This window comes from Pristiophorus japonicus, chromosome 9, assembly GCF_044704955.1.
Source record: "Pristiophorus japonicus isolate sPriJap1 chromosome 9, sPriJap1.hap1, whole genome shotgun sequence".
In the NCBI taxonomy this organism is placed as follows: Eukaryota; Metazoa; Chordata; class Chondrichthyes; family Pristiophoridae; genus Pristiophorus; species Pristiophorus japonicus.
This window is the reverse complement of record NC_091985.1, coordinates 212,784,125-212,810,108: the sequence shown is the minus strand read 5'-3', so window position 1 is coordinate 212,810,108 and position 25,984 is coordinate 212,784,125. Positions and strand designations below refer to the sequence as shown.

Genomic DNA, 25,984 nt, shown 5'->3' with positions numbered 1-25,984 from the left:
GGTCCGTATGGCTAATCCTGCTGCTACTCATTGTGTTCTTGAGTAAGGATGCGGTTAGGAGTGTTTTAGAAACATAGAAATTTACAGTGCAGAAGGAGACCATTTCGGCCTATCGTGTCCGCGCCGGCAAACAAAGAGCGGCACGGTTCTCAGTCAGCAGCCCTGAAGGTGACGTATAAACCTATGAACAATGAACATTGGCGGAAAGATAAAGAGCACCCAGCCCAACCAGTCCGCCCCACACAACTGCGACACCCCTTGCAACAAAACATTCTACTGTCCACCCCAAACTGGAGCCATGTGATCTCCTGGGAGAGGCAAAAACCAGATAAAAACCCAGGCCAATTTAGGGGAAAAAATCTGGGAAAATTCCTCTCCGACGCTTCCAGGCGATCGAAACAAATCCAGATCACCCTGGCCGTACTAGATTCCCTGCAGTACTTACCATTATATCTGCGCAGTCCAACAAAAGGTCATCCAGTATAATCCCAATTACCAGCTCTAGGTCCGTAATCCCATCCAACCATCGCTTAAAAGTGGTGAGGGTTTCTGCATCCACCACTCTTCCAGGTAGTGAGTTCCAGATCCCCACAACCCCCTGCGTAAAGAAACCCCCCCTCAAATCCCCTCTAAGCCTTCCACCAACCACCTTAAAACTATGCCCCCTAAGTTAAGCTTAAGTTTATGGAGAGTGCGAGGTGTGAGGCCGATCAGAGGCATGGATGACGGTTTGAGCAGATGAACTGAGGAAGGGGTAGAGACCGGCGATGTTATGGAGCTGGAAGTAAGCATGCTTGGTGATTGAGGGAATATGGGTTCGGAAGCTCATCTCGGGGTCAAGTACGACGCCAATCAATAAATTGCAACTCTCCATATCTGTGTTTCAGTATATTAGAATACTACATATCTCTAGTGATCAATGCTTCAAAATTAGTAGTTATCAATATATTTTCTTATAATTCTAAATGTTCACGAATGTATAATTGATTCTGTCAGTAATAGGCCGTGCTGGTATTTCAGATTGGTTTGTGCATCGTGATCAGTGAATTGACTCTGATGCTTCCAGTTCAATCTTTCCAATGGCTTTCTCACCAGATGGGAAATATTTGAACATTGAGATCTGATGGTGTCGGTGTGAGTTCAGTCCCACCTAATGTACAGAGACCGGTCCATCTGCTGGGCTCTGCCTCAAACTGGAGTCACCTCTTAGATCAAAGCCCTTTACTCTAAAACACACACAAGATTCACTGTGACTGTGTTCAGAGACAGAAAGTGATCTCACTTCACATCCCATTGCATGGCCTCATGCTGGATAATTGTGCTCGGTGGTCAGTCTCTCCCAGTCTCATTTCCTGTCTTACCTTGTAACCTGTGTGTACTGTCTACAGGACCGGTGTGTATCTGAGTAAATGGCACTTTCTCTTACCTTTCTCCCCAGTCGATCTATTGAAGCACTTTCAATTGGAAAGGGCTCCCTGGCTGGTGCCCTCACAATCCTGTGCTGGTTCACCTGCTGTTGTTCCTCAGTCCACAATCCCTGTTTCCTTCCAGCTGTGGAACTTTCTCAATCACTCCGCCATTCACCGGGATCTAATTATGACAGGGCAGAAAATTAGAAGAATATTAATGTTGTCAAGTGGAATGTAGTGTAAGGTGTTTTTCCAGCATTTCAGAAAAGTATATGTCCAATATTTCTGTTTCATTTTATCCTTTTCCTCAGATCTCTGTCCTGCCCATCTGGACTTATAGAAAATCACCAGAATTCTCCCCGGGTTACACACTGTCTGATCTCACTGGGTCCCCGGGTTACACGCTGTCTGAGCTCACCGGCCCCCGGGTTACACACTGTCTGATCTCACTGGGCTCCCGGGTTACACACTGTCTGATCTCACTGGGCCCCCGGGTTACACGCTGTCTGATCTCACTGGGCCCCCGGGTCACACACTGACTGATCTCACTGGGCCCCCGGGTTACACAGTGTCTGATCTCACTGGGTCCCCGGGTTACACACTGTCTGATCTCACTGGGCCCCCGGGTTACACACGGTCTGATCTCACCGGGCCCCCGGGTTACACACTGTCTGATCTCACCGGGCCCCCGGGTTACACACTGTCTGATCTCACTGGGCCCCCGGGTTACACACTGTCTGATCTCACTGGGCCCCCGGGTTGCACACTGTCTGATCTCACTGGACCCCCGGGTTACACACTGTCTGATCTCACTGGGCCCCCCGGGTTACACACTGTCTGAGCTCACTGGAAGTTTCAGTCTATCTCCCGCATGTCCCCAAACCCTGAGCTGCAGGGCTGTGTTCGGTGTTTTCCCTCACAGACTCACCGCACCCTTCCCGCCCGCCCGCCGCCCCCGAGCGCCATCAGTCTGGTTCCCTGCGGCCCCCGGTTCCCCACATTGTCCAACCGCTGGTTGCAGCAAACTGCGCGTCATCCGGGGACTGGAGGTGGGGAGGGCGGCACCGAGCATGCGCACTGCGGCCACCGAGTGCGTTCCTGCATAAATTAATGACCTTCAGCGAATTCCCGGCCGTCTATTGGTTGCATGAAGCAGATTACCAGCCGCTCCCACCAAGAAGAGCCGTTAGCGTCACAGAGCCCCGCCCACAGTGTTGATGGAGCACTGGGCAGCTCGGTGGTCACGTGGCTCCTGATTTGAAAACTGTTCAACCGCCTCACCACCCGCCGGGCGGGGGACGCCATAGCCCCGCCCACTTCGCCTGTGACGTCGCAGGTGGCTGAGGGGCGGGACCATTCGCAGTGCGCCTGCGCCAGACTCCCAGTTCACTCAATCCCACACTCCTGCAGTGTTAATAATAACTTTTCTTTATAGAGCGTCTTTAACGGAGTAAAACGTCCGAAGGCGCTTCACAGCAGTGTTACAGAATACAACACATACATTTAACACCGAGCCACAGAAGCAGAAATTGCGGCAGATGACCAAAAGCTGGGTCAAAGAGGTAGGTTTTAAGGAGGGTCTGAAAGTAGGAAAGAGGCGGAGAGGTTTAGGGAGGGAGTTCCAGAGCTCGGGGCCCAGGCAGCTGAAGGGCCGGACACCGATGGTGGAGCGATTATAATCAGGGATGGTCAAAAGGGCAGAATTTGAGGAGTGCAGACATCTTGTGGGCTGCAACAGATTCCAGAGATCGGGAGGGGCGAGGCCATGGAGTGATTTGTAAACAAGGATGAGAATTTTGAAATCAAGGCGTTGCTTAACCGGGAGTCAATGTAGGTCAGCGAGCACAGGGGTGATGAGTGATCGGAGACTTGGTGCGAGTTAGTATATGGGCTGCTGAGATTTGGATGACTTCAAGTTTACGTAGTGAGGAATGTGGGAGACCGACCAGGAGTGAATTGGAGTAGAGGTAACAAAGGCACGGATGAGGGTTTCAGCAGCAGATGAGCTGAGGCAGGGGCAGAGACGGGCAATGTTACGGAGGTGGATATAGATGGTTTTAGATATTTCGCGGATATGTGGCCTGAAGCTCATTTCAGGGTCAAATATGTGGCATGCAACAGGACAGATGGTCAGGGAGGGATAGAGAGAAAAGAAAAAGCGGGAGAAGGATGTGGAAATCGAAGGGAATGGCTCGGGTCCGAAGCGGCAGCAAATAGACTTGGGAGAAACTCAGTTTACAGAGTGAATAGGGAATACTAGAATAGGGATTCTACAATAGTGCAATCAGTATAATCAAGATCAATTATATTGAAACAAAATTGATTAATTTATAGATTAATTATAAGTAAACTTAAAATCAGAACTTGAATAATTGAAAAGTTAAATCAGTCTCTAGCTGTCTCATTAAATCAGTAAATCAATTTTCGGGTAGACCAAAAGGCACAATGAGAAGTAATCATTGCAAAGACCATTGATCCAACTTCTGTCCTGTGATTGTATGAACTGGTGCTCCACTCTCTGCCCTGTGATTGTATGAACAGTGAAAAAGAAGGGCGGCAAGAGAAGGGATAACCAGCTGTGGATAACCAAGGAAATAAAGGAAAGTATCAAATCAAAGACCAATGCATATAAGGTGGCCAAGGTTAGTGGGAAACTAGAGGATTGGGAAAATTTTAAGCAACAGCAAAGAATGACTAAAAAAGCAATAAAGAAAGGGAAGATGGATTACGAAGGTAAACTTGCGCAAAACATAAAAACAGACAGTAAAAGCTTTTACAGATACATAAAACGGAAAAGAGCGACTAAAGTAAATGTTGGTCCCTTAGAAGATGAAAAGGGGGATTTAATAATGGAAATGTGGAAATGGCTGAGACCTTAAACAATTATTTTGCTTCCGTCTTCACAGTGGAAGACACAAAAACCATGCCAAAATTTGCAGGCCATAGGATTGTGGGAAGGGAGGACCTTGAGACAATCACTATCACTAGGGGGGTAGTGCTGGACAGGCTAATGGGACTGAAGGTAGACAAGTCCCCTGGTCCTGATGAAATGCATCCCAGGGTATTAAAAGAGATGGCGGAAGTTATAGCAGATGCATTCGTTATAATCTACCAAAATTCTATGGACTCTGGGGAGGTACCAGCGGACTGGAAAGCAGCTAATGTAACGCCTCTGTTTAAAAAAGGGGGCAGGCAAAAGGCAGGTAACAATAGGCCAGTTAGTTTAACATCTGTAGTGGGGAAAATGCTTGAAACTATCATTAAGGAAGAAATAGCGGGACATCGAGATAGGAAAAGTGCAATCAAGCAGACGCAGCATGGATTCATGAAAGGGAAATCATGTTTAACTAACTTACTGGAATTCTTTGAGGATATAACGAGCATGGTGGATAGAGGTGTACTGATGGATGTGGTGTATTTAGATTTCCAAAAGGCATTCGATAAGGTGCCACACAAAAGGTTACTGCAGAAGATAAAGGTACGTGGAGTCAGAGGAAATGTATTAGCATGGATAGAGAATTGGCTGGCTAACAGAAAGCAGAGAGTCGGGATAAATGGGTCCTTTTCCGGTTGGAAATCAGTGGTGTGCCACAGGGATCAGTGCTGGGACCACAACTGTTTACAATATACATAGATGACCTAGAAGAGGGGACAGAGTGTAGTGCAACAAAATTTGCAGATGACACAAAGATTAGTGGGAAAGCGGGTTGTGTAGAGGACTCAGAGAGACTGCAAGGAGATTTGGATAGGTTAAGCGAATGGGCGAAGGTTTGGCAGATGGAATACAATGTCGGAAAGTGTGAGGTCACCCACCTTGGGGGAAAAAAAACAGTAAAAGGGAATATTATTTAAATGGGGAGAAATTACAACATGCTGTGGTGCAGAGGGACCTGGGGGTCCTTGTGCATGAAACTCTTTTTGGAGTTTATCTGCAAAACAAAAACATTAATCGGTGCCACCCGACCTGGATGACACACCAGACATTTACAAGGCCCTCTTTTTTTGGTTTTTTTGGGGTTTTTTTGTGTTTTTTTTTTGGGCACTAAAATCACCTTTTTTCCCCAGTGCCCCCTATAAAAGGGAAGGGGACACTAAAAGCACCGGCAATTAAAACAAATTAAACTTTAAAACGTAAAATCAAATTAAAATTTGGTTGCCGGGCGTGATGATGCACTCCCGTCCCTCCGGTGCCCACCTCTCGCGGAAGGCCGCGAGCATACCGGTGGACACCGCGTGCTCCATCTCCAAGGACACCCTGGATCAGATGTAAGAGCGGAAGAGAGGCAGGCAGTCAGGTTGAATGACCCCCTCGACCGCCCGCTGCCTGGACCGGCTGATGGCACCCTTGGCCGTGCCCAGGAGCAGTCCTACGAGGAGGCCCTCGGACCTACCCGCTCCCCTCCGCACATGGTGCCCAAAGATCAGGAGAGTGGGACTGAAGTGCAGCCAGAATTTCAGGAGCAGCCCCTTCAAATAGTGGAACAGGGGCTGCAACCTCGTGCACTCAATAAAAACATGGAACACGGACTCCTCCAGACCGCAGAAATTGCAGGCGGCCTGGGAGTCCGTGAACCAGCTTAAAAATTTATTGCACGGCACTGCTCTGTGCACCACCCTCCAGGCCAAGTCCCCGATGAATAGTGGGAGGACCCCTGCGTAGAGTGCCCTCCATCGGGGACACCCGCCTCCTCCGGACGACAAGATGGTACGCCATGGCGTGTCCGGACGGCAGGCGAGGATGGCAAAGTTGAGAGTGTGCAGGAGCAGCCCGTACAGGAAACCCCTCCGCGCGGAACTGAAAGGCCCGGAGGGGATTTCCCCGAGGCGGTTCAAGTTGTGAGGCGCCGGCCCCCGAGGGAGGTTCCGGGGTTTGGCGCCGATGAGGAATTCCGTCCGGACGGGGGTCAGTTCGTACGGGATTTCCCCACGTGCTTGAGCCTCCTCGATGCACCTAACGGAGTCGGGGCCCAGAGCTCTTTTTAGCGACTCGATGGCATCGGCCGCGTGGTGGACGTTGGCAGAATTTAGGCGCCGCGCCAGCGTGTCTGGCGCCATCCAGCCCGCTCCTCCGCCATCGAGCAGGTCCCTGACCCTTGTCACCTCACCAGCCACAGCCCTCTCGTCCGACCGCCACATAAAACCTCGGTCGTAGAGGTACGGATTCCCGAGCAGCGGCTCCTGCAGGACAGCCGCCACTCCAGCCGGCGGAGAGCTGCGCTTGGTGGAGACTTTGTTCCAGACCCTGATGAGTTCCTTGTAAAAGATAGGCAGCTCCCGGAGGGTGGTCCTGACGCCCCCCACATTCACAAACAGGAGCTGCGTGTCGTAGTTGAGGCCGTGCTGCTGGCGGAAGAAATACGTCGCCAAAGCACGCCACCGAGGAGGGGGCTCGACGTAAAGGTATCTCTGCAGGGTCTGAAGATGGAAAGTCGCGAGCTGGGTGCTGACGCAGACCAACGATTGACCGCCCTCCCCAAGCGGGAGCCTCAAGAACGCTGCAGAGACCCAGTGCTTCCTGTTGTTCCAGAAGAAGTCCATCAGCTTCTTCTGTATCTTGGCGACAAACGCAGGGGGAGGGGTCAAAGTGACCAGCCGGTACCACAACATGGCGGCCACCAGCTGGTTTATGATGAGCGCTCGGCCCCTGTAGGACAGCCCTAGGCGAGCGGCGACCTTGGCCTCCAGCTCCTGCCAGTTCGCCGGCCAGGCTTCCTCGTCGGGGCGAAGGTAGACTCCCAGATAGAGGAGATGGGTCGTGCTCCAGGCAAAAGGCCTGAGCTCCTCCGGCAGGGAGTCCACCCGCCACTGACCCACCAGGAGTCCGGAACATTTTTCCCAGTTGATTCTGGCGGAGGATGCGGCCGAGTAAATCTCCTGGCACTCACGCATCCTCCACAGGTCAGCGGGATCCTCTACCGCGAGGAGCACGTCATCGGCGTAAGCCGAGAGGACGACCTCCACGCCCGGCCCTTGCAGAGCCAGTCCCGTCAACCTCGTCCGCAGGAGGCGCAGGAAAGGCTCCACGCAGACGGCGTATAACTGGCCGGACATGGGGCATCCCTGGCGCACCCCTCTCCCGAAGCGAAGGGGCGCCGTCAAGGACCCGTTAACCTTAATCAGACACTCCGCGGCGGCGTACAAAAGTCGGATCCGGGCGACGAAGTGCGTCCCGAACCCGAAAACGCGCAGAGTTCCGAGCAGATCATCGTGATCCACCCTGTCGAACGCCTTCTCTTGGTCGAGGGATAGGAAGGCGACCGACAGACCAGCCTCCTGGGAATAATGGATGAGGTCCCGGACCAGATGGATGTTATCGTGGATTGTCCGGCCCGTGACCGTGTAGGACTGGTCGGGGTGGATCATGTGGTCCAGCACGGCACCAAAACGAGCAGACATCGCCCTGAGGAGGGAGACCGGGCGTCAGTTCTTAAGGAGGCGGAGATCGCCGTTCTTAGGCAGCAGGACAATGACTGCCCTGCGCCAAGAGAGGGGCATCTCCCCGGTCGCCAGACTTTCCCCCAGGACCCGCGCGTAGTCGCCCCCCCAGAACGCCCTGTGGAACTCCACGGTCAGCCCGTCCAGCCCTGGGGATTTTCCCCTCGAGAGCCGGTCGAGGGCACCGGTCAGCTCCGCCATGCTTAGCGGAGCTTCCAGATTTTCGGCGCCCTCCGGGCTGACCTTCGGCAGGTCCTCCCACAAAACTCTACGCACTTCCTCGCTGGACGGATCCGGAGAGAACAGAGCCCCGTAATATTCATGGGCCCTGTTGTTGACGCCCTCCGGATCCGAGACGAGAGAGCCGTCGTCGGCCAGCAGCGTCAAGAGCTGCTTACGGACACTCTGCCTTTTTTCCAGCGAGTAGAAGAAGGGGGAGCCGCGGTCCAGATCCCGCAGGAACCGGATCCACGACCTCACGAATGCGCCTCGGGACCCGACGAGCTGCAGGTCCTTCAGCGCGGCCTTCTTCGCTTCGTACACCGTCCGCAGGGCCGAGTGCTCGACGACTTGACCGAGACGGGATTCCAGGTCGAGCACCTCTTTTTCTAGGCGCCCGACCCTGGCCGCCCGCCTCTTGTCGACCCCCTCGCATACTCTTGACAGAAGACGCGGACGTGAGCCTTGCCCACGTCCCACCATAGCCTCAAGGAGGGGAAGCCCCCCTGCTTCCTTCTCCAGTCGGACCAGAATCGACGGAACGAGTCCTGGAACCGCACGTCCTCCAGCAGCCGGTTGTTAAAGTGCCAGTACGCGGACCCCGTCCTCGCGCGGAGCGAAGCGAGCTCCACCCACACCAGGTGGTGGTCCGAACACGGCACCGGCCGCATGGAGGCCGCCGGGCCGCATGGAGGCCGCCGGGACGCATGAAACGTACGCCCGAGACACGTAAAGGCGGTCGACTCTAGACCATCCTACTCGAGGCCTCACCCAAGTAAAGGCGCTGGAGTCGGGGTGGAGATTTCGCCAGACGTCCACCAAGTCGAAGGACCCGACCAGGTCCCTCAACTTCTCCATCGCCGTCATGCACTGCGGGGCACCGGAGCGGTCCCTCGCCTCGAGGGTGCAGTTAAAATCCCCCCCAAGGACAATGCGGTCGCCGACGTTGACGGAGCCAAGAAGAGCGGACACTTCTTCGAAGAAGCGCGTTTGCTGCGGGCCGGGCTGAGGGGCGTACACTTTCACGAGATGGAGCGGCACGTCCCCCAGGCGAACCGTTAGGTGCAGCAAACGGCCTGGCACGGGCTCCTCGAACCCCAAGATCTCCGGCTGAAAATGCGGGCCCAGCAAGATGGCCACCCCACTAGAAGTGGCGGTGAGGTGGCTCATGCGGACCTCTCCTTGCCATTCCGGGAGCCACGTGGCTTCGTCTCCCGGAACGGTGTGGGTTTCTTGCAGGAAGCACACCGCATATTTCCCCTCCCGGAGGAGCGAAAAATTGTTAAATCTACGGCCTGCCTCTCTGCTGCCGTTGATGTTGAGGCTGGCTCTGGTTATCTTCATGACTAGAGCATAGTGCAACCTCTACCTAACCTATTGTGGGGGAGGAGTGGAGTCGTTTGTTGACCTCCACTCCTTCAGCAGCCCAGCGAGGAACTTTTTCAGCCGGCGCAGCTCAAGGCCTTGAGCCTTTGATAAGGGACGCGACGAGCAGCCGCGGCTCGGACCATCTTTCCAGGGCTAGATGGGTTCGGTTGTGGCGACCCCGGCACTGGACCAAAAAGTCCCAGAGTTCCTCTAGGGGAATGAGGAGGGTCTCTGTGGCGGCCGCGAGCAGATCCACCGCCTCACTGGCGATGGACTCGAGATCTTCACCCGCGTCCTCCACCGAGTCCCCGTCCCCCTCCGGGAGGTCGCCGCTAGCAGCCGGCCCGTCGACCGCACGAGGTACGGCAAACGGCCCGGCCGCTCCATCTGGCCCTGGCTTTGCCCCGATCCCACCCCCAGGATCGTCGGCAGAGGAGTCCCCACTGGGCTCTTTTAAAATTGGTGCTGGGTCGGGAAGCGACAGCGGAAGGGGTTCCCCCTCCGCCCCAGGAACCGGGGAACAGGGAGAGACCTGGTCAAAGTAATGTTCCAGGTCCTCCAATTCCCCCAGCTCCACAGTAGGGGGCGAGGGTTGTTGTTCTTCCCCCTCCCCGCCGCCACCCCCCAGCCCAGCGTGTGGATGTTCTGTGGTATTAATCATATTTTCAGTTTCTACCGAGTCGAGCAAATCCCGGTGGAAGTTGGGTATTGGCTGGGCGGGCTCAGGTTCGGCCTTTTCGGCCCCGCCCGCCTCAGTCCCCGGGACGCTCGACCCGGCGGCTACGCATTCTTCTGCTGGCCCCACGCCCCCCACGACAGGCAGATCTTCCACGCCATCCCCAGGAGGCAGCGGCTGGGCAGCCTCGACTGCCTCACCCTCCCCGGAGACAGATTCCTCGCGACTGCAGCGCAATTTGGGGGCGCTGGTGGGGGACGCGGGACACGCGGCGGGCACCGCCTCCTCCGCGGAGGGATGTTGTTCCCCCTCCGCCTCATTGGGGCGGTGCCTCTTTTTGTTCCTTGGGGTGCGCGAAGGCAGGGAGACCTCCATGTCTGCCGAGGCCTCCCGCTCCGCCCCGCCCCCTTTTCCTTTTCTTGCCCGCGCCCGGGCCCCTCTGCGGTATTGGTCAAGGGCTCGGGCACGGGCTCAGGGCACCCCGCGCTCGCCGGTGACGGGGTTGGGCTGAGCGCGGTGGTCAAATTTTCTGGCGCACTGAGGGGACCCGCCTCTGGATGTTTTGCCTTCTTCCGCGCCTTCTTTCCGGTCGGACGCTCTCCCTCCCCCCCGCCAGAGGCCGTGAAAGCATCGGCCCCCGGCGATGCCCGCGCACCTACGGCTCCCGGCACGCAGACGCAACTAGGGGTAGGGGTGGCGGCGGCGCCAGCCTTGGCCGCCTTCGGTGGTTTGGCGGCCTTGGAGGCGGGGCAGATCTTGCGAACGTGCCCCACCTCCCTGCAGGCATGGCACCGCACGCCATCCGACGTCCAAAAGACGCGGTAGGCAGTCCCCTCGTGCACCACATTAAAATAACCCTCCGTCGTCTCCTCCCGCGCCAGCCGGACAAAGAGCTGGCGGCGGAAGGAGAACACGTGGCGCAGGCTGTTCTCCCTGAGGCCGAGCGGTATGGGGTTGATCCCCGACCTTACCTCCCCCAGTTGGTGTAGGTGAGGGAGGAGGAGCTCAGCGGGAACAAAGGGCGGGACGTTTGATATGATGACCCTCTGCGCGGTGGCCTCGAGAGGGTCCACCGGCAGGAACGTCCCGCCCACCGTGAGCCCCTTTTCAAGGGCCAGGGATACCGCCCGCTCCGACCCCAGGAAGAACACAGCCTTCCCAGACATCTTGGAGGCTGCGACAATGGCCGAGGGGCCGACTACCCCAGCCATCACCCGCACGCACTCCTCAATGCTCATTGTGGGGTGAGTGTAGTTCTTGACCCCGTGTTTTTTAGTTATTAGTTTGAATGGTGGCAGGGCAGCGGGTGGCGCAGGAGGCACCGTGGATGTGGATGCCGCCTGCGCATAAGTCCTAGCTGGCCCTGCCACGGGCGTGGATGGGGTCGCCATCACGGGGTCCCTTTAAGGGCTACACCCACCCCAAAGTTACAGGCCTTAATGGTCTTAATTGGCCTCGTATGATAAGACTGAGCAGAGGAGCTCTTAACGAGGCACACCTCTCCCCTAGTTGGCAATTGGGGAGGGGCCTTGCTCCCTCTGCTCAGTTGTTTTTCTTTTTGTTTGTTTTTTTTGAAATTAGGAGGAAGGGCTCTCAGAGAGAGAGCAGAGAGATTGAGCAAGGGGGTGCGGGAAAGAGGGAAGCTGCGAGGGCAGGTCTCCCCTCACAGCGATGGGTGGGTGTTTTTCTTGGGGTGCACTCCCCAGATGGCAAAAACACACAAGCACAGTCTTTGGGTTGGTCTTCGGGTGGGGGGAGAAGATGTCTTCACCTGGGGCAGCTAGAGCCACCAGGCACACACTCCTAACGATGTTTAATAGGTGATTTAAAGAAATCTTCAGCCTGGTAGCTCCAGCTATCCCAGGCTAGGCAATGGGGGGGGGGGTTCAATTGTGTGTGGGGCCTAGTTGTAAGCAAGGCCCCCACACACACTTCCACACACACACACACCCCCCGCGATGTTCCGGCCCTCAGTGGTCTTCTTTCCTCCCCCCACCAATACAACAAAGTCTATTGGGGAATGCACCAAAACACACCCACCTGTCGAAGATGTAGAAATGACTCTCCCTCCTTCCACACTGGATGGTGTTTCTTCAGGTTGTTCTTTCCCCCTCTCTCCAACTCTCTGTAGTTGTAATAAATGTTAAATTTTTTCTGTGCTCCTCCTCTCCCTCCGGATGTTGAATGGGTAGCAAGCCAGCCCTTTCCTCCTCTTCCTGGGCTGGTCTCAGGGCTCTCAAGGCCTTCCAAACAGGAGCTAAAGTTGGTAGCTCCTTCTCTCACTGCAGCTCAGCTCCTACTGATTAGGTCACGCCTCCACTGCTCCACCATTGGTGCATGAAACTCTTTTAGAGTCTACCTGCAAAACATAAAACATTTATCCGTGCCACCCGACCTGGATGACACACCAGACATTTACAAGGCCCTTTTTTTCTTTTTTGTTTTTTTTGTTTTTTCTTTTTTTTTCTTTTGGGCACTAAAATCAAATTTTTTCCTTTTTCCAGTGCCCCCTATAAAAGGAGAGGGGGACACTAAAAGCACCGGCAATTAAAACAAATTAAACTTTAAAACGTAAAATCAAATTAAAATTTGGTTGCCAGGCGTGATGATGCACCATTGGTGCATGAATCCCAAAAGGTTAGTTTGCAGGTGCAGCAGGTAATCAGGAAGGCGAATGGAATGTTGGTCTTCATTGCGAGAGGGATGGAGTACAAAAGCAGAGAGGTCTTGCTGCAACTGTATAAGGTATTGGTAAGGCCGCACCTGGAGTACTGCGTGCAGTTTTAGTCACCTTACTTAAGGAAGGATATACTAGCTTTGGAAAGGGTACAGAGACGATTCACTAGGCTGATTCCAGAAATGAGGGGGTTACCTTATGATAATAGATTGAGTAGACTGGGTCTTTACTTGTTGGAGTTCAGAAGGATGAGGGGTGATCTTATAGAAACATTTAAAATCATGAAAGGGATAGACAAGATAGAGGCAGAGAGGTTGTTTCCACTGGTCGGGGAGACTAGAACTCGGGGGCACAGCCTCAAAATACGGAGGAGCCAATTTAAAACCGAGTTGAGAAAGAATTACTTCTCCCAGAGGGTTGTGAATCTGTGGAATTCTCTGCCCAAGGAAGCAGTTGAGGCTAGCTCATTGAATGTTTTCAAGTCAAAGATAGATAGATTTTTAACCAATAAGGGAATTAAGGGTTAAGGGGAGAGGGCGGGTAAGTGGAGCTGAGTCCACGACCAGATCAGCCATGAACTTATTGAATGGCGGAGCAGGTTTGAGGGGCTAGATGGCCTACTCCTGTTCCTAATTCTTATGTTCTTATGAACTAGAGCTCTCCACTCTCTGTCCTGTGATTGTATGAACTGGAGCTCTCCACTCTCTGTCCTGTGATTGTATGAACTGATGCTCTCCACTCTCTGTCCTGTGATTGTATGAACTGGTGCTCTCCACTCTCTGTCCTGTGATTGTATGAACTGGTGCTCTCCACTCTCTGTCCTGTGATTGTATGAACTGATGCTCTCCACTCTCTGTCCTGTGATTGTATGAACTGGTGCTCTCCACTCTCTGTCCTGTGATTGTATGAACTGGTGCTCTCCACTCTCTGTCCTGTGATTGTATGAACTGGTGCTCTCCACTCTCTGTCCTGTGATTGTATGAACTGGAGCTCTCCACTTTCTGTCCTGTGATTGTATGAACTGGTGCTCTCCTCTCTCTGTCCTATGATTGTATGAACTGGAGCTCTCCACACTCCTGTCCTGTGACAGTTTCAACTCCGATATAATTTCTATATAGTTTCAGTTTCAAGTGTTGTCCCATTAAACAGGTCCTTTTCTGCTCACTTTATTGTTTCATCATAGGCAATCCCTCGGAATCAAGGAAGACTTGCTTCCATGCTTAAAATGAGTCTTTAGGTGGCTGAACAGTCCATACGCGAACCATAGTCCCTGTCACAGATGGGACAGATAGTCGTTGTGGGAAAGAGTGGATGGGACAGGTTTGCCGCATGCTCTTTCCGCTGCCTGCGCTTGATTTTGGCATGCTCTCTGCAATGAGACTTGAGGTGCTCAGCGCCCTCCCGAATGCAATTCGTCCACTTAGTGCAGTCTTTGGCCAGGGACTCCCAGGTGTCAGTGGGGTTGTTGCACTTTATCAAGGAGGCTTTGAAGGTGTCCTTGTTACGTTTCCTCTGCCCACCTTTTTGCTTGTTTGCCGTGAAGGAGTTCCAAGTAGAGCGCTTGCTTTGGGAGTCTCGTGTCTGGCATGCGGACAATGTGGTCTGCCCAACAAAGCTGATCGAGTGTGGTCAGTGCTTCAATGTTGGGGATGTTGGCCTGGTCGAGGACGTATTGGTGCGTCTGTCCTCCCAGGGGATTTGTAGGATCTTGTGGAGACATCGTTGGTGGTATTTCTCCAGCAACTTGAGGTGTCTACTGTACATGGTCCATGTCTCTAAGCCATACAAGAGGGTGGGTATTACTATAGCCCTGTAGACCATGAGCTTGGTGGCAGATTTGAGGGCCTGGTCTTCAAACGCTTTTTTCCACAGGCAGTCGAAGGCTGCACTGGTGCACTGGAGACGGTGTTGAATCTCATCGTCGATGTTTGCTCTTGTTGATAAGATGTATGGAAAATGGTCCACAACAGAGGTTGGGGTGGTCTTGGACCTGGCCTGGAGATGACGAAGGTGGAACAGGTTCCCACTGGTTCTGTAGTTTAGTTCCACTCCAGTGGGGAGCTCTTGCCGTAGGCAACGAACTATTGTTTACACCAACACACACTTGCTCTGAGTACAGTTTGATCCTGATCACTGTAAATCCCCTCAGCCTTCCCACTCTGCTCTCTCCAGATGTAATTAGCTACAAGACAGCATGGAATAAGCAGGAACAACGGATTTTAGGATTTTAGTTTTGAAATGCTGATTTGAGTTGCTGTGGGTGGATTCTCTGTAGCGGGAGAGGTGGTTGTGGGCCGGTGGAGCGGAGGGCAGTAATGGTCCGACAGATGAAAGGGGAGGCTTCCTAAACAATTGGTGTATGCCACAAACCTGGAATAATAACTTGAACTACCGGCGTTTGCAGCTTCGGGGCTTTATCTCCCTTTCTCCGGCCGTGCTGTACACCAGCCACCACCTCACTCGGCTCAATCTCACTCTCACTCACTCCCTTTAAATCTAATTTCCAAATCACCCCATCAGCAGCGGATGCCTTCTATTCCCCCTTCGCTGTGGTCCGATATATAGATATAGATTAATAGAGATGTAGATCAATAATTCCCTTTTATCGGCAGTAATTCAATGATATTTGTGGACCGGTCGTTCAGATGCTGACTTCAGGGGAGGAGAGGGAGGGGACCCAGTGAGTGTCGAACTGAACTCAGGCAGAGTCAGCACCTTCAGGGGAGGAGAGGGAGTGGACCCAGTGAGTATCGAACTGAACTCAGGCAGAGTCAGCACCTTCAGGGGAGGAGAGGGAGGGGAACCAGTGAGTGTAGAACTGAACTCAGGCAGAGTCAGCACCTTCAGGGGAGGAGAGGGAGGGGAACCAGTGAGTGTAGAACTGAACTCAGGCAGAGTCAGCACCTTCAGGAGAGGAGAGGAGAGGAGAGGGAGGGGAACCAGTGAGTGTAGAACTGAACCCAGCCACAGTTGGTGGTGAAAACTGGGAGCGGAGGACACGCTGTCTTCAGACCTGCGATGTGTTCGAATTTCAGGACAGGGAGTACGGAGAGTGTATGGGACGGGAATTTACAGCTCTGGAGGAACAAGAGAGGAAAGAATGTTCCATAGAATCTAGAATTGTCTGTTCTGAATTTCTGTCTTGTACTTGCAGTAATGGTTTTTGTAAACTCCTTTTTCAGCGTATTAGAAGGTGAGATTTGCAGACGGGAAACTCAAACCAAACATCACGTCAAGACCTGACAGAGTCATTTGATTCATCAGGATCTGAATATCATCGGCCTTTGAATGTGGAAGGAGAAATGTTTGCCTATTCTGTCTGTGGGAACAGATTTCAAACATCAGTGTGACTGGTAAAGCACCAAGACACACACACCCAAGTGAGAGTGTTCCAGTGCACTGCCTGTGGAAAGAGCTTTAACCAGTTATACAGCCAGAAAAAACATCGCACCATTCACAGTGGGGAGAAACCGTACATGTGTTCTGTGTGTGGACGAGGCTTCAACTGATCGTCCAACCTGGAGAGACACAAGGACACCTGCACCATGGAGAAACCGTGGAAATGTGGGGACTGTGGGAAGAGATTCAATTACTCGTCTGATCTGGAAGTTCATCGACGCAGTCACGCCTGGGAGAGGCCATTCACCTGCTCAGTGTGTGGGAAGGGATTCACTTTGAAATGCAACCTGTTGACACACCAGCGAATTCACACCGGGGAGAGGCCGTTCACCTGCTCCAAGTGTGGGGAGGGATTCACTTGTTCATCCAACCAGCTGATTCACCAGCGAGTTCACACTGGGGAGAGGCCATTCACCTGCTGTGGGTGTGGGAAGGGATTCACTACCTCATCCAACCTGCTGGTACACGAGCGAATTCACAAGTGACTGGAAAGATTGGATACTACTGTTACTCCAGACTGAATCATGTCCATTCTGACAGTTGGGGTTTCTTTCTGCTGATATTGATTCCCCCTATAACTGGGCTGGAGTTTAATATTCTGGATATTGGACCAATTAATCAACGGGAAAAGGGTCAGATAAAAATAATGTTGATTGTGTTTGCATCCATACTTCACAGTTTAAACAGCTTTCTTCAAATACTGAAAGCTGCAACAAATGGAGCTAAATGTTCTTGAACCATTGATAATAAAATGAATTGAATCTGCAGGTTGGTTTTGAATTTCTCTGGGATGGAGCCCGACAAGATGTGCCTTGAAATACCGCCGGTGTCCAGTAGATGATGCTGTCCCTCCAACTAACTCCGACTGTGCGGAGAGTGACTGCCCCCTAGAGCAGGAGGAATGAGGGCAACTTAGGGTCAGTCACTGAACATACTGCACCCCACAGGGACATCACACACGGCCCCCCTCCCTGGGGCAGCTCGGGGTCAGAAATTGGGGCTCAATTTTCCCCACTATTCTGCGCCGTATTTTTGCCGTCCGCTGTTTTATTTTGAGCAAACTAAAATCTTTAAGTTTCCCGAAAGTTTCTGCGACATCGTAACATCGTAAACCACTTGGGTACGATTTTTTTTTATGGTATGATTTTTTGACGTCACTGGGGGCGTAACCGGTCTGCTGTGCCATTTCTTGCCATTTAAGCGAGTTTGGCCAAGTACTATTTTTCTTTTAAGATGGTGTAGTGGACCATGCTGAAAAACCTTCTGGACATCGAACAAATCAGCGCATGTAACAAAATCGGCGCAGATAAGTCGCCATTGATTTTAGCCGAGGTTTTGGAGGGAGTGAAGGAGGTATTAATTACACAAAATGAATGCATGATACATGTTCATTTTTGGAAAGTAAAAAGGGAGGAACTACATTTATTTGAAAGTCTAAATGGAAATTGTGATTTTTGACCAAGGTCCACCCCACCACCGAACCTCTCCTCACCGGGCTTGAGGGTCGGAGTGCCAGCCGGCAGGATTGTTCCCTCGGCTGGACACCGGAGCTCGGCACTCGGCTTCAAAAGAAGCCCGGGAGGCTGGAAGTCGAACTCCTGTGTCCGGCCGAAGGAACGCTGCCGGCCGCCGCTCCGACCCTGTGTGCCTCGAGCCCGTTGAGCATTGGAGACAAAACAGAAGCATTTCTTTGCACAGCAACAATGAAAAATATTAAATATTGCCCCCAGTCATCATTATAATGTGTATTTTGTGCCCCAAATGTCTGCCTTGTGAGCGTTGCATCACCGTAGAAACCGAGCCTAGTGTTGCGTATGCAGAGACCAGGGTATGGTCTATGACTAGGCTGTCAACCTTGGAGAGAGAGAAAAGAAGGTGTGACTGCTTTCTGCTACTATTTTCATTGCGTTTCAAACTTAGAACAAATAATGGGAGCAGTATTAATAGTGCCTTACTTAGTAATAGCCTTCTGCATCATGGTGATGCAGAGGAGACGATTGATACAACAGCATCACATCAGGAACCAGAGAGCGCGGAGGATGATGGCCAGAAGGCATTACCCAAATCGGGTATAGAGAGAGAGGCGTTCATACTTGCACCTGAGTGAGGCATCAGAAGGCTGCATTTTTGGAAGGAGGTCATAACAGAAATCTGCAAATTAATCAAGGCAGACCTGCAGTGTAGAAGCCCGAGGAGGACTGCATTCTCTGTAGAAGTGAAGGTTACTGCAGCACTTGCCTTCTATGCCTCTGCCTCTGGCATCAACTGGGAATGTATGCTCCATCTCTCAACATCCAACATATCTGCATTTGGCAGGTGACTGTTGCACTATATGCCTGCAGGAACGACTACATCAAGTTCCCCATGACCGTCCAGGCAATGCATGACAGGGCTGTGGGCTTCTCCAGGATTGCTGGTTTCCCCAAGATACAGGGTTGCATTGACTGTACACACATCGTCTTGCGAGCACCTTTGGACGATTCCGTGATGTACAGGAACAGAAAAAGGTTCCACTCGCTAAACACCCAGCTCATCATGGCAGTTGATGCCAGATACCCAGGGAGCACCCATGATGCTTTCCTCTTGTGTGAGAGCGCTATATCTGCCATTTTTCAGCAGCAGCCACAAGGGCAGAGCTGACTGCTGGGGGGGCAAAGGGTATGGTTCGCCACCTGGCTGATGACCCCCGCCCCCCTACGCGTAACCCAGACAGAAGCCGAGCATCACTACATGTCCCATATAATGATGCACAGCATCATTGAGAGGACCATCGGTATACTGAAGCAGCGTTTCTGATGCCTGGACCACTCTGGAGGTTACCTGCAATACGCCCCTGAGACGGTCAGTCAGTTCACTCATGTGCTGCATGCTGCACATCTTAGCCATCATGAGGTAACAGCAGCTGGAAATAGAAGAGCCACCTCAGGTGAGAGGAGATGAAGATGACGACGAACAGGCTGATGATAAAGAGAAGGAGGAAGCCATGCAACTACCTCAACCCGCAGGACAATGACGGAGGTGGGGGGTACGTCGTGCACCTTTAACCATTGCTCAAGCCTTGTGTCAGCGGCTAAACCTTGAATACTTTGATGCATGAAGGCTCAGCGGCATGTTTCATAATTGACCATGTTTACTGTTTGGACCTGTTCACTTGTGTTAAGTGAAGAAATAATGTTAATGATTCTGCTTTAATTTTAAAAAGAATTATGTTTATTAAAAATGTTTTCACTTGTACTTAAGTTAACTTTAAAAAGAGTTTTGTATCAAATTTTAAACTTTTCAGTTAAGATCACTTGCAAACTTTAAACTTGTAAATTTACATCACTTACAAAAACTTTTCAATTGAGATCAGTTAAATAACAATAATATAACAACAGCAGCAAACAAACTTTAGCTGCAGCCATCTCTCCTCCCCCTTATTCTAAGACTTGCCCTTGTTGACTCTACCCTTGGCCGGTGGTGGTGCAGGCATTCTCCCGCCGGTACCAAGCTGCTTTTTTCGAGATCTTGGGGAATGTGCATTTCCTGTTGGGGACGGACAGACTGCAATGTGGAAGGCCTCTTCCTCAGCCTGAGGATGAACCGGCACAGTACCCGAGGATAGTTTAGGGTTTGGAGTGGGAGTCGCAGCAGTTAATTCCGTCAATTGCCATGAGGCAATGATAGCCTGGGTGCGTTCCCTTATTGCAGCAGCTACCTCCGACAATCCCTCCCTAATGTGCCCCGACAGTGTATCAACTACCTCCAACATTTCTTCCCTAATCTGCCCCGACAGTGTTCCCATTTCTCGCGAGTGTGTTGTTACTTCTCCTCACCCAACTGATGGTTTCCAGGAATGATCGGGTAAGGTCAATGGTCTCCCCCCTCAGTGCCTTGCTCTCCCCCTCATTGCGCTGTTGAGCTCTCCTTCCCCTCCTCACCCTGGGTGTGGCTCACTGCAGTCCACTGTGAAACACCATGAAATGTCACATCACTCGTAGCAGTCTGAAAAGGAGCTGGCGCATCAATAGACAGCACCACCTCCTCCAGATTCAGTGCGATAGTGTCACGATTGGGGGCTTCCCCCTCACCCCACTGCTCATCCTTGTCCTGCTCTTCCTCTGGAAGTTCGGCATGAAAGATGTTATGTTCAGGGTCCTCTGTTCTGAATGTTCTTCTGCGGCATTGGGTTGTACTTCCTCAGGGATGGGCGCAACTTCTGCAAAATATAACAGGCAAGACCATCAGTTAGCAGTAGGGGAGGGGGCAGGGTGGCATGAGTAGGCTCACACAGAGCAGGCTCGTTTGAAGGACCTAGATGAATGATAGCACATTGCATAAACCGAAGCGTAGCTGACGGAGAGTACATCCCATGAACCGAAGCATGGCTACCCCATTCAGTACTTAACAATTAGCCAAGCCAGACTGTGGAATTTGCAGGACTTACCCTCTCTCTGGTGTCTGGGCCCAGCTTGTGCATCGGTTGTTGACCTAGAGCCAGCATCCATCATACCAGTGACCCTCACTTCCAGGGGTGTAAGTGGGTGCAGATTTGCCAGACCTCCTCCAGTTTGATTTTGCTCTTTGTTATGTGTCACCTTCCTCTGCAAAGATGAAAATAGAACTTTTTAGAGAGGTGGAGGGGGCGGGGGTCTCTGTCTGCTGTGGTGGGTGACACACACAGATGGTCACACTTACAATTGTAATTCCAGTGCATAAATGAAAATATTTCTTACACCAATTGCTTGGCCAAGGTCCTGCCACTTTCTGCACTGCCAGCCGGTCATCAGGGTGGTCACTGTTCCACAGAAATCTTCTGCAACTTTATCTCAGCGTTTGTTCATTTCTTTTGGATTTATTTTAATAGGATCTTTGTTCTGAAGCTCGTGCCATCTGCCCTCAATAATAGAAACCAGGGCCTCGACTTCTTCTGATAGAAAATTCTTGGTCCTTGTCCCCTGATCCCATATTGCAGCTCTGATTTTTCTCCTCAAAAGCAAGTTCTCACACACAACTGTCTGTTTAAAAACGGCTGAATACAGACCAGGAAGTGTACTGTGCAAGTGCAGGCACATCCGTCACGTGAAAAAGGGGATTTTTTTTTGGTGCATGCACAGAAGGCGGCTTCCATTTTTTCAGCTCAGATCTTAGGCTCCACCGACAGAGCTTAAGGACAATCTGCATCGCGCCAAATTAAAAATTAAAAATGGCAAAAGTTGGAACTTTTTTTTGTTGTAGTCAGGCGCCAGAAACTCAGCCGTAACTTTTCAACACCTCTAAATATCGGCAACGTGGAAATTTTCATGTCCAGTTTTCATGGTCCATGTAGGAACCAACAACATAGATAGAACTAGGAATGGGGTTCTGCTGAAAGAGTTTGAGGAGTTGGGGTCCAAATGAAAAAACTGAACCTCCAAGGTACTAATCTCTGGATTGTTACCTGAGCCACACACCAATTTGTGCCGGGATAAGAAGATTAGAACGTTAAATGTGTGGCTCAAAGAGTGGTGTGGGAGGCAGGGGTTTTGCTTTATGGGGCACTGGCACCAGTACTGGGCAAAGCAGGAACTGTTCCATTGGGATGGGTTCCACTTGATCTAGGCTGGAACCAGTGTCCTGGCGAATCGAATAACTAGGGCAGTATACAGAGCTTTAAGCTAATGAAGGGGATGGGGAGAGGATTCAGGAAAGTATATAGCATGGTTTAGATATGGACAAAAGGCAGCAGGAGAAAAGGCAGCAAGAGAAATGTGGAGGCTCTAGAGCAGAGCAGAGTTTTGGGTAGCAATAAGCAGAATGGGTCAGGAAGTGACAGAAAGAGTAACAAAGGCAGTAGGGCATTACTGACTAAGGTGACATCAGGGAAAAATAGAAAAAAGTCAAAGGTAAAGGCACTATATCTGAATACATGAAGTATTCACAACAGAATAGACAAATTAATAGCGCAGATAGAAATGAATAGGTTTGATTAAATACAGGTGCAGTTCAGCATCATGTTTAAGTTTCCTGGCAGCCTGTCCTGTAGAATTTCCCCACAGCTTTTGCTGCAATTGGTCATAAGCTTTATTTACCTTCCCCACGTATCTTCGTTGGAAGCTGTTGGGGATGGAGTTGCACCAGAGAATAAGGGGTATGGAGAGAAAGCAGGAAAGGGGTACTGAGGTGAATGATCAGCCATGATCTTATTGAATGGTGGTATGGTGCAGGCTCGAAGGGCCGAATGCCCTACTCCTGCATCTATTTTTTATGTTTCTATGTTTCTATTATGGAGACATGATTGCAAAGTGACCACAGTTGGGAACTAAATATTCCAGGATATGTAACTTTTAGAAGAGATAGCAAAATGGAATAGGAGAAGGGGAAGCCCTGATAATAAAGGATGGGATAAAGACTGCAGAGGGAAAGGCTCTTTGCTCGTAAAATCGAGAAGTAGAATCTGTTTGTGTGGAGCTAAGAAACAGCAAGGGGCAGAAAACATTGGTGGGAGTTGTTTATAGGCCCCAAACCGCAATGGTAATGTATGGGCACAGTATAAATCAGGAAATTAGAGGTGTATGTAACAAAGGTAATACAATAATCATGGCAGACTTTAATCTGCATATAGACTGAGCAAACCAAATTTGCAATAATAGTGTGGAGGACGAATTAATGGAAGGTATACAAGGTGGTTTTCTAGATCAGTATTTTGAGGAACCAACTAGAGAACAGGTTATTTTAGATCTAGTATTGTGTAATAAGAAAGGGTTAATTAATAACCTTGTAGTAAAGGGGCCCTTAGGGAAGAGTGACCATAATATGATAGAATTTTACATTAAATTTGAAAGTGACTTAGTTAAATCTGAAACTAGGGTCTAAAATCTAAACAAAAGAAACTATGTAGGTATGAGGGGGGAGTTGGTTAAGGTAGATTGGGAAATTACATTAAAAGGTATGATGGTAGAAAAGCATTAGCTTTCGATAAGGTGCCACACAAGGTTATTAAACAAAATTAGGGCTCATGGGATTGGGGATAACATACTAGCACGGATTGAGGATTGGTTAATGGACATAAAACAGAGAGTAGGAATAAACGGGTCATTTTCAGGTTGTCAGGCTATAACTAGTGGGATACCGCAATGATCGATGCTTGGACCACAGCTATTCACAATATATATCAGTGATTTAGATGAGAGGAGTAAATGTTATATATGCAGGTTTACTAATGATACAAAGCTAGGTGGAATGCCAGTTGTGAGGAGGATGCAAAGAGGCTTCAAGGGGATATAGACAGGCTAAGTGAATGGGCAGGAACATGGCAAATGTAAATAATGTGGAGAAATGTGAAGTTATCCACATTTGTAGGAAAAATAGAAAAGCAGAGTATTCTTTAAATGGCGAGAGATTCGGAAATGTTGGTGTTCAGAGGGACCTGGGTGTCCTTGTACACGAATCACAGAAAGTTAACATGCAGGTACAGCAAGCAATTAAGAAAGGAAATAGTATGTTGGTCTTTATTACAGGAGGATTTGCCTACAAGAGTAAAGACCTCTTATTGCAACTTTATAGGGCCCTGGTGAGACCGCATCTGGAGCATTGTGTACAGTTTTTGTTATGTCTCAAATAAAGCAATGTGACTGAGTACTGTAGACTTGAGTAAGTGTAACCTTAGCCTCTTTATTCTGACAGCATGGGAGGCCTGCTTATATGCAGTGCTCCCAAGGGATGCTGGGATCCGTTGGGACTCCAGTGGCGGTAGAATGCTGGTTACAAGATGTTGCATACATAACATCACTGCCCCCCAAAGTCAATAGTACACTTATTTACAGGATGAGACAATCTGGGGCTTTCCGCTCCCTAGTCGATCATCTCGGTACAAACACAGGGGCAGGTGAGTTAGTTGGGCTTTCGCTGGGCTGCTGCGCAGCTGGCCTTTCTGGGGATGATGAGTTCAGCTTCGTGGTCATCCATGATGTCGGATGCCACTTGTGTGTGTATCGGAGGGTCAAAGTTGGTGGTGTCCTCTTCAGGTTGCTCGTGGTTGTCTGTGAATTGTACTTTGGTTTGGTCCAAATGCTTTCTGCAAGTTAGTCCATTTGCAAGTTTGATCTGAAACGCCCTGCTCCCTTTTTTGGCTACAACAGTGCCAGCAAGCCATTTGGGACCATGTCCATAGTTGAGTGCAAATACAGGGTCAAAGCGCAAATTTGTCATGCTTTATTGAAGTCAATCATGGTACATGCTTTGTTGATGCCACCTGCCCTCAACATGATTATGGAGATCAGGGTGGATGAGAGAGAGCCTTGTTTTGAGTGCCCTTTTCATGAACAGTTCGGCTGGGGGAACCACGGTGAGCGAGTGGGGTCTGGTGCGGTAGCTGAGCAGGACTCGGGACAGGTGGGTCTGCAGGGAGCCTTCCGACACGCATTTCAAGCTTTGCTTGATGGTCTGGACTGCCCGTTCTGCCTGGCAGTTAGATGTGGGCTTGAACGGGGCAGATGTGACGTGCTTGAACCCATTGTGGGTCATGAATTCCTTGAATTCAGCGCTGATGAAACACGGCCCATCGTTGCTGACAAGGACATCAGGCAGGCCGTGCATGGCAAACATCACTCGTAGGCTTTCGATGGTGGCAGTGGACGTGCTTACAGACATTATTACATTTTGAATAAGCATCCATAACAACAAAAAACATTTTGCCTAGAAACGGGCCAGCGAAGTCAACATGGTTCCTGGACCATGGTTTGGAGGGCCATGACCACAAACTTAGCGGTGCCTCCCTTGGTGCATTGCTCAGTTGAGAGCAAATGTTGCATTGGCGCAGGCAAGATTCCAAATCTGAGTCGATGCCGGGCCACCACACATGGTATCTGGCTAAAGCTTTCATCATTACTGTGCCTAGGTGGGTATGTGTAGGTCGTGTATAAATGTTTCCCTGCCTTTCTTCGGCAAAACCACACGATTACCCCACAAAAGATAGTCCGCCTGAATGGACATTTTGTCTTTGCGCCGCTAGAACGGCTTGATCTCTTCATGCATCTCCGCTGGGATGCTGGACCAGCTCCCATGGAGGACACCATTTTTTACAAGGGACAGTAAAGGATCCTGGCTGGTCCATGTCCTGATCTGGCGGGCTGTAATGGATGATTTTTTTGTTTTCAAGAGCAAGTCTATCGATTGTGCCCCCGGGGGTGGGCAATGATAGCCGACTGAGAGCATCAGCGCAGTTCTCTGTGCCTGGCCTGTGGCGAATTACATAGTTATATTCAGACAGCGTGAGCGCCCATCTTTGGATGCGAGCAGAGGCATTGGTATTAATACCTTTGCTCTCTGAGAATAGCGATATGAGCGGCTTATGATCAGTTTCTAACTCGAACTTAAACCCAAACAGATATTGGTGCATTTTTTTCACCCGTAAATGCATGCCAGAGCTTCTTTTTCAATCATGCTGTAGGCCCTTTAGGCCTTGGACAAACTCCTGGATGCATAAGCAACCGGTTGCAATGTTCCCAATTCGTTTGCTTGTTGTAACACACACTCGACTCCGTACGAAGATGCATCACAAGCTAGCACTAAACGTTTACATGGGTCATACAGAACAAGCAGTTTGTTGGTACATAACAGATTTATGGCTTTCTCAAAAGCATTCTCTTGTGATTTCCCCCATACCCAGTCATCTCCCTTGCATAGCAACACATGTAGAGGTTCTAGCAAGGTGCTTAACCTGGGTAGGAAATTTCCAAAATAATTGAGGAGTCCCAGGAACGACCACAGCTCCGTCACGTTCTGTGGTCTCAGTGCGTTCTTGGTGGCCTCTGTCTTGGCGTCGGTTAGTCTGATGCTGTC

At 50.7% G+C, this 25,984-nt stretch overlaps 1 protein-coding gene and 1 pseudogene across 1 annotated transcript; one reads left to right on the top strand and one right to left on the bottom strand.

Annotated features, from left to right (window-relative positions):
- The window catches only part of LOC139274113 (zinc finger protein 721-like), a 367,939-nt pseudogene that overhangs the window by 320,077 nt on the left and 21,878 nt on the right, over nucleotides 1–25,984 (bottom strand).
- LOC139273657 (zinc finger protein 239-like) lies at nucleotides 2,784–16,948 on the top strand. Its single transcript, XM_070890696.1, has 2 exons — nucleotides 2,784–2,971; nucleotides 15,967–16,948. Exon 2 carries the CDS (start codon nucleotides 16,330–16,332, stop codon nucleotides 16,666–16,668), a length of 339 nt encoding a protein of 112 aa, XP_070746797.1. The 5' UTR covers nucleotides 2,784–2,971; nucleotides 15,967–16,329; the 3' UTR covers nucleotides 16,669–16,948.

What these genes read in the sequence shown, in the direction of transcription:
- LOC139273657 (XM_070890696.1), top strand. Translation starts at nt 16,330, where the DNA reads ATGGAGAAACCGTGGAAATGTGGGGACTGTGGGAAGAGATTCAATTAC.